Source organism: Austrofundulus limnaeus, unplaced genomic scaffold (genome assembly GCF_001266775.1).
Source record: "Austrofundulus limnaeus strain Quisiro unplaced genomic scaffold, Austrofundulus_limnaeus-1.0 Scaffold108, whole genome shotgun sequence".
Taxonomy (NCBI): domain Eukaryota; kingdom Metazoa; phylum Chordata; class Actinopteri; order Cyprinodontiformes; family Rivulidae; genus Austrofundulus; species Austrofundulus limnaeus.
Window position 1 is genome coordinate 1,372,283 of NW_013952510.1, and position 9,240 is coordinate 1,381,522.

Below are 9,240 nucleotides of genomic sequence, written 5' to 3' on the forward strand. Positions count from 1 at the left end.
CAAGTAAAGTACAGATACCCAAAAATTCTATTTAAGGACAGTCACAAAGTATTTGTACTTAGTTGCTTTACAACTCTGACTGTGACTGCTGGATAAAAACACAAAGTGACATCAGTGACTCTGAAAGGATGATGTGTGTTAAGATAACGGATGGATGGATGGATGGATGGATGGATGGATGGATGGATGGATGGATGGATGGATGGATGGATGTTTCTCTTTGATCACTTTGCCCTTTGGATACTTTGTTAAACTTTGTCATTTTTATCATCTGGATAACAAGACATTGCAAAGGTTACAACAATGAAAGAAAGAAATGTTTTCTGAATTAAAATATTATGGGATATTATATAATCAAATTCACACAAAAAAAGAAAGAAAGAAAACAGTGGTGCTGAACAAATAAAGGTAAAAATWGTTTCCAGTTTCATGTGCTCTAACTCTAAAGCATGCTGTCATTTAAGTCTGCTCTGATTGATTTAACTTTGGAGTTTGGGTCACAAGCTATTGATATTAGAAAGCTCTGGTTTTATTTGGCTGTTTCTAACTTCCACTAACCTCATTCAGACAAAAGATCAATGAGACACAAGAATAACAAATAAACTAGCTTGCTGTCTGCTGCAGTAGAATGAAGAAGGCTGGAAATTGGGATGGCAGATCTATTCTTTAGAAATTCCTTGAAGGGGAAAAAATAGTAAATTGTAAGAAAGCGATGGACAAATGTCCACCTATTAATGAGTAACACAATCCTGGCTGTGTTCATCTTCCAGGTAATCCCAGCTGAATTTCCAGCTGAAATCAAGTTGCAAATTTTATCACATCACTGCCCTGAGTTGGAGTTTTAATGATACAGATGTTAAAGCTGCTTGTTTTTTATTGGCAAGATTCATTGAAACAAGAAAGGTATTGTTTTTCTTTGTAGGAAAGTCACCATTTCTTCCTCCTTGCTTTATCTTCTATGTGTGTGTGTGTGGGGGGGGGGGGGTTTTGGTGATATTTGGGGGCAATTTTAAGACAAAATGCCTACATTTGGGGACAACTGGTGCATTTGGGGACCTAAGTCGAGTCCCCGTTTGGTTTAAATGCCATTGGTGGGTTGGGGGTTGGGTTTAGGACTGATGTGTGAATTGAGTTTAGGTTAGTTTTAGGGTCAGGTAGGTACCTGTGAGGTTAGCCTTAGGGTTTGTGGTCAGGGTTAGGCTGTAGAAATATAATGGAAGTCAATGGAATGTCCCCAAATGTATAGCTGGGCAAACATGTGTGCGTGTGTGTGTGTGTGTAGACGGGTATTCCCTACACTGTGGAACAGTTTTGTTTTGTTTGTTTGTTTTTGTTTTTTTGTTTTTTGGCATACACACCTACTTGTGGGGACCTAAGGCTACTTATGAGGACCTGTCTGGTACTTATGGGGACCTGTATCTAGTCCCCATTAGGGGAAACGTCATTGGTGGGTCGGGGGTTAAGTTTAGGGCTAAGGTGTGAACTGAATTTAGGTCAATTTTAGGGTCAGCTATATACATGTGAGATTAGCTTTAAGGTTGGTGGTCAGGGTTAGGCTGTAGAAATGAATGGAAGTCAATGCCAGGTCCCCATAAAAATAGCTGCATCAGACTGTACGTGTGAATGTGTGTGTCCAAACAATGTTCAAAGCTTAAATGTAAACAAAGGACTTGTCTTCTGATTTGTTTTCCACACTCTTGCTTTACTTTCTTTCCATGTTTGTACAATCAACATTTATTCCATCAACGCTCTGTATTATAAAAATGTTACATTTTTTATTTTAAGATTTATTCTTAAACTGGTGCGTATGAAAGCAAGACAGTCATTGGAACATTGTGTTGATTTTCCCAAGAGACTAAAGCTCTTTTTGCCTTAAATGTTTTGTTTTCTGCTGCAGTCGGCCTCTCAGGAACTGTCATGAGCAAAGCAAACAGAACAACTTCCATATCTGGATGGAATTCCTTAATTAAATTATTCTATGTTTTTCCTCTTACCCTCTCTCTGTTTGTTGCCCTAATTGCCTTTGACTTGGCAACAAACGTACACATAACTTCCAGGTAAACAATAATTGAGAACATGAAGAAAAACAAGGGATCTGTTTAAAACGTCTCTGCCTCATTTTATGTTAATATGTTCAATCCAGAAATATTTTTGTTAATGAAATGTTCACTGAATTTTAGGCTTACTGCAGAATTATTACACATATTTATGTATATATATATAATGTATAATATATATATTTTATTTCAGGAACACTGCTGGTGGGGAACATGCAGATCAATGGTGTGGCTGAGGGTCCAAATCGAACCATTTCTCTGTCTTTAAGGGACAACAACGACTACTGGGTGATCCTTGATCCTTCTAAACAGGCTCTCTACCTAAACAGCACTGGACGCGTTCTTGATAGAGATGTAAGGCAAAAAAATATTTTCTGCTCTAACCTGTTTTATGCATGTGTGTGTGTCTTGAGTAGTTGTTCTTTTAATGTATGATCAACCTAACTATAGCCACTTTTCAGCTGTCATCTAAATGACCCATATTTTTACTCTGGAATACTTTTGATGAATAAAGAAATTCATGGTGGATTCAGTGTTGGCAAGAAACCAAGGTCTTTTGGCTACAAAACAAAGCCAGATCACCACCAGCGCTGTGCTTGACGGTTGGTTTGAAGAGTTTGCTGTRATGAGTAAAAAGCATTTGTTTCAGAAGTCTTATACTTTGAGAAACATAGGAGGAGAGGTTTAGTYTTGATACATTTTAAACAGGACAGACACATTCTGACTTTTTCAACTATGCTGTCAATAACTGGCAAAATTTACATGTTTGCAATAATCTATTTTAATTTAGGTGAACTGTAAGTTTGTGGATGTCTTTGTTGTTWTAGTATTGACACAATTCTGAAAGCTGCAGACCTCAAAACCTCCCATACATCCATTTTTACAATTTATCATTCCCTTTGATTGGCTTATCCCAGTTTTAATAAGCCCTTAGCCCTAAAGTTACACTTACATTTTAATACAATAATTGTGCATTTTGGTATTTTATAGTTGAATATTTTGTCTTGTCATTTATTTGACATTTAATATGTATTCATGTGAAGAAGACATTTGCTTAAACTGGTACACTCACTTTCAATGCCAATGTAATTGTGTCCCTATGAACACAATGTTAGAATATGGTGTTTCTGTAAAACACACAAAACACTATAGAAGGTTGTTTTTATATTGTTTTTCATGAGAAGAGATTCTGCAACACTGAGAGAAAATGCGCACTGAAAAACTTGAGATGAGTTTGAAACGTGACAAAAAAGTAGAAAACTTGAAAGAGTTGGAGAACTTTCCATCACTACTTTCTTTTTGGCATTGACAGAAATGAAATCATTGTGAGCACGGCGCTTCTAACAATTTCACACTAAATTGGCACCAGTACATTTACTTTTTATCCCATAAAGGGAATTTTTGATGTAGGACTTACATTTTCATGGATGTCTCACTCATCATCGTTTGCTGCTGTGAGAACCAAAAAAATTCAGCTCCATCTTGTCTGTGAATCACCCCATCTCCTGTCGCTATCTTAAAGTGTGACTTGGCACAAATACAAACTTCACGATCACTGATAACTTCTGTGAAAAATATTCTGTTAATGTTGTAATTTGCTAAGATGTGTTTCACGTTTTAATGCCTGTATTTCTGTTGCTGACTTTCAGCCACCATCGTACATCCAGTCCATCGTGGTTCAGGTTCAGTGTACCAACGAGCTGATTGGGACGGTGATTTTACACGAGGTCCGCATTGTTGTTCGAGACCGAAACGACAATGCACCACGCTTCCAGCAGCCCAGATACTATGTTGCCGTCAGTGAGGTAAACACCCGCACATATGTCCCACCCAGATGCATGTGTTTGGAACCTACAGCGCATCAAAAATATTTAAAATAAATGTTAGTGTAGCTGAAATGCTTCGCCGTGTCTTTTTTCAAATCGAGCTGTTCATCTTACTTACCCTTCACTGCTGTCTATCATGCTGGCAGGTGCTGCATCGATTGTTCTGAGGAAAACTAAAGAGAAGATATTGACTACATTTGGTTTAGCTTAAGTGAAATAAATTGACTGTTGCAAGCTTTTTTAAATGATTTCTGAGGTTAATGTACAACAGCAATCCTGAAAAAAAAAATGTTGAGGAAAAACTGCCTGTCATGTTTCTGCATCTCAGAAACACATAGGCTACGTTCACACTGCAGGTCTTAATGCTCAGTTCCGATTTTTTGAAAAAATCCGATCTTTTTGTGTGAACGTTCACATTACATTTTAAATGTGACCTGTATTAGATCCGTGTGTGAACGCAACACAGCACTGATGTGACACACATGCGCAGTAAAAGATGTGACGTCTCATCACCCGGCTTGTTTGTTTACAGAGCTAGCATGGATGCTACATTTTGCGCATCGAATCGGAAGTTGTTGTTTAATCAGAGCCGATTAAATAATTATCTGACCTGCTTCTTTAGTTCAGTGTTTATATCTGAACCTGCCTCTGACCGGGATGCTCCAGTGAAGCTTTTTTTTTTTTTAAACGAAACTACGAGCTGGAAAAAAGTATCGACCGAGTATCTAACTGTAGGATCGATACTCTCCGACCCAGGCTGGACATCGTGATTATCATACTATCTACGTGGAAAATTAAAAGTAAAAAGACGAAGCAACTGGACTTGTATTTTGGAGCTGTAAACACATGGAGCTGCAGATTTAAACAGCGTGACTTGAGGTTAGTGTCTTATCGATCCTTCACCCTCTCCTCCTGATGAAAAAGTCAGATGAATGTGACATGAGCGTTCACACTGCAGTCACTTTGAAAACATCAGATATGTATCCGATTTAAAACCACATACTGAAACGGCCTGGGTCGGATTAGAAAAAATCGGATTTGTCTCGTTCAGACTGTCATAAAAAAATCGTATATGAGTCAGATGGGTCAAAAAAATCGGATTTGGGTTGGATTTGCCTGCAGTGTGAACGTAGCCATATTTTCTTTCTTGCGAACACATAGAATGTTTAAACTATATGATTTTTTTTTTGAGGAAAAAGGTTCAATTAGAATTTTATGAGAGCAAAACATCTCAAAGAAGACAAGACAGAGCAATGTATACCAYTGTTCTTCTTTTAACAAACATTTAGGACCTGAGACACTGTAAAAATGAAATGTTGGATTTACTTAACCATGTTATGTTACCTGGTTCCACTTAACTGAGTTGARTAMGTTCAAAGCAATATACCAGTTTTTTAACCAAAGAACATGTTGCTTTGAATTTACTCAACTCTTTAAGTGGAACCAGGTAACATAACATGGTTAAGTAAATCCAACATTTCATTTTTAGAGTGATTTGGAGGTTGTCCCATTYTTGTCTCGTGCAGGATTCTAGCTGCAGTTCTGGGTCTTTGTCAAATGTGTGTAAGAAAACTAAATGTTTTCATTTGGTGAGAGGTCTGGCCTATAGGTAGACCAGTTCAGAATTCAGACTCTCCTATTTAAACACGACCAACAGATCAAAGATACAGTAGGTTCCTTTCAGATCCAGGCCTCCTTTGCAAAATAGATCTGTGATCTAAACAGGATTAGCCTGGTTAAATAAAGGTGAATAAATTTAAAAAAGAGAAGAGCTTCAGACTATATTTATGTGAGTTACAAACAGCAGCATTTTGCTTTTTTACATTTTGCACAATGGGTTTTCGTAGTGTGGTTATAAAAGTACCAAAAGGAACGTCTCTGCTGAAACACTTTAAAAATGGAAAATCTCTACCAGTTTCTCTTTTTTCTTTTGTTTTGTTTTCTGTTTATGTACAAGTTGAAGGAAAACACAAAGGAAAAAGCAACGTTTAGTCAGCTATTGGGAGCCCGTTMTTTTGTGGATTTTAGAACATTCTAAATGACATCACCACCATTAGTTTGTCCTCTGGTGTCAAGAGGGGAAGAATTCAACTAGAGGAGGATCAAAGTTAAACTGCATGTGGCTGAATAAGGCTTGCTGTCTGGCCTGCACAGACCTGAGCAGACCAAGCAGAACAGATCATTATGCAGTCTTCCACATCCTGCCTAAATCAATCTGCCCTCTCAACTCTGTTCTCTCTCATAGCCTCTCCTCTGTTTTTACGCCTTTCTTTCCTCACAGCCCTCAACTTTCTTTTCCCACTCAATTTTTTTTATTTCTCCCTTTTTGCATTTTATCTGTATTTTCTCCACCAACACATCCTTCTAGACCTCTCCAAAGTTATAACTACATTTGAAATTACAAATTACCTACACTCATGCTTCCACTTAATTATTGAAATTACTTTTATTAAGCATGACTATCATGTGGCCGCCTTCTTTATAAAAAAAAAAAAAAACTCTGAACCAGGCCTGCTTGGTTTATTTCAGTCAGATGGTTGGCACTATGGTAAATGATATATGGACTGAAATTATATAGAATATTATCAATCCCCATCAGACACATTCACACACTGATGATGGTGAGCTAAATTGCAGCCACAGCTGCCCTGGGGCACACTGACAGAGGCGAGGCTGCCATGCACCAGCACCACTGGACCCTTTGACCACCATCAGTAGGCAAGGCGGGTAAAGTGTGTGAGACAGCTGGAGTACTAATTCTCTAAGCATAAATACACAGTCTAATCTGCTCCTTTTGTCACAATAGTGTAAGACATATTATGGTTTACTGTGTGTCCTCATTATTCTGACAGTTCTTGTCTTAATCACTTTTGTAGCCAACCACCTAATGAGGTAAATTTATTATTGAATAATTTATTCATGGAGTTGTCGCCTCACAACACAAAGGTTCACAGGATCGCCTCATGGCCAGGGGCCGTTCTGGATGCAGTTTACATGTTCTCCCCCTGCATGCATTTTCTCTGTTTACTCTGGTTTTCTCCCACAGATAAAAAAAATATATGCATGTTTGGGTAACTGGTAACTTCAAATTGTCCCTAGGTGTGAATGGTTAGTCCTGTCTGTCCCTGTGTGTTTGTGGCTGGAGATTGAAGAGCTTCTGTTTTGCCACCTTTTCAAAATCCCCAGAAACATGGCTGGGGAAAAAAATAAGACTACATTTGTCTTTTGCCTGAAAAAAGACAAAATGTTGCCAAATATTTAACTTAGCCAAAAAAAAAAGTTGATTTCAAAGGAACTATATAATTAATGGGGGTGCAACGATGCAGAAAATTCACAATTCGGTTCGGTTCGATACTTCAGTCTCACGGTTCGATATTTTTTCGATACAAAAAAGAGAAATGTCCATGCCCCTTTTAACTTGTAATTTATTTAAAATAATTATGACCATTTGTTTAACCTCAAAAGTACAGTTTTTGAATTAAATGTTGCTGAAACAGCAAGTTTCTCAGTGGATCTGCGCACAAAAATGCAGCCTAGGTGGAGTAGTCGATCACAGATCCACTGATCTTTCAACACAGAGCATCTTCAGAAGACAAGYTGATAAAATAAATTTTAAAAATCTGTATTGTTCAATACAAGTGTGTATTGAACCTAAAGCACTGTTCGATACGGTTCGATATGGGTACATGTATTGCTGCACCTCTAATAATTAAATATTTTTGTCTTATTTTAAGTGAAACTGAAAAGTGAACAAATGACTTGCAGCTGCTATCTAGTTTTATGACCAAATGGAGCAAAGCTTTCATAAAGTTTCAAGACACAKTAGTTGTATTTTCTTTTCTTTTCCCATCATCTGTGCCGCTTATGGTAAAAGGATGTCTGCACAACACTGTAAAGTCTAATATAAACTTTAATGTTCTCTGATACACAGTTTGAAACTGTTTGACWTCATGTACCAAGAGTTTCTACACAGAGCTAATAAAAGTCCTTTCCCTTGTGTTCACAGCTGACTCCGGTCGGAACAACTATCTTCTCTGGTTTCTCTGGGAATAACGGTGCAACAGATATTGATGATGGTCCGAATGGACAGATAGAGTACACCATCCAGTACAACCYTAAAGATCCGGTGAGTTATCAGTGTGCCGCTTCAAATTCAGTCAAGCTATGATCTAAGTTTGTTCACCTTTTTTAACAGCAGTCCTTAAAATGCAGAAAGGATTCGGTTTAAATTGCTGACTGTGTATCTTGGTTTCAGTTCTTCTGTTTCTAAATCCATTGAAATAATTCAGTTTCTAGTTGTRAAACTCCTTGGCACAATAAAGGTTTTGTTGTACATCGAATGTAAAGTAAAACCTGAGCATCTGACCACGTTAGTAACATGGTGTATCTGTTTTTTTCAGACAGCCAACAAAACCTTTGACATCCCCCTGACATTGTTTGGGTCTGTGGTTCTCAGAGAAAGACTAAACTATGAGGAGATAACACGGTACCTGGTCATCATACAGGCAAATGTAAGAGGCAGTTTTTTTTTCTTTGTTTTTCTTAAATGTAATGATTTTGTATGCTTGTACAACCCTGAACAGCACTTCCCCACCATTAAACTATATATATATATATATATATAGCGCCCCCACCAATGCCAAGACCAATTCCCTAGGGGAAACACTGCTCAGTATCAATTAAAGGGTCTTACAGAGTTTTTCTGTAGTATTTTTAAATAGAAAAGGCTAAACAAACAGATGGCTGGCGAAAAGAGATCCTCTCAACTGAGATAATGATCATCTGCAGTTTATGATGCTGATATTTTTCTCCTGATAACAAAATTGTTCCATAAGCTTTTTGACTATTTTAATACTTCAGGGATCCAGAAGAGCATCTTTAATTATAAGTAATGAGTTTACTAATCTAATTGTTCTTTCATTTTTCTGCAATCTAAATGTTTTATTAATGAAAACACTTTTTTATTTATTTTAGCCAATACACAAAGCACATTTTGAGTAGACATTAGAGGCATCTAAACTGGGCCATGAAAGAAAGGTAATAAAGCAGAGTGTCCTATTTAGGGGTTTGTTGTGACAGGAAACTTCGCTCAAGCAGGCTGCAGTCCTCAAAAGAATATAACAATGCCCACTTAGCCTGAAAACATAATTAAAACTCAATATTTCACTGAAGCAGTGGGTTTGACTGCTTGACAGGCATATGTTATTGTCATCTGAGAACAATATGAATAGTAATTTGAAATGCTCCGTAAAGCTCCAGGATTTTTTTTCAGCTTGAAAGCAGGTGAGTTTATGGCATCTAAGACAGGGCTATTCAACTAAACTACTTCGGGGGCCACAGTTACTGCAGGTCAACAG

The 9,240-nt window shown here is 37.5% G+C and overlaps 1 protein-coding gene across 1 annotated transcript in view; it reads left to right on the forward strand.

Moving 5' to 3' along the window:
• Positions 1-9,240, forward strand: part of LOC106521423 (protocadherin-15) — a gene marked incomplete in the record, with an annotated part of 194,164 nt that overhangs the window by 71,780 nt on the left and 113,144 nt on the right. The window contains 4 exon segments of the mRNA XM_014013980.1: positions 2,251-2,411; positions 3,707-3,862; positions 7,890-8,009; positions 8,284-8,394. Coding sequence (XP_013869434.1) covers positions 2,251-2,411; positions 3,707-3,862; positions 7,890-8,009; positions 8,284-8,394 — 548 coding nt within the window.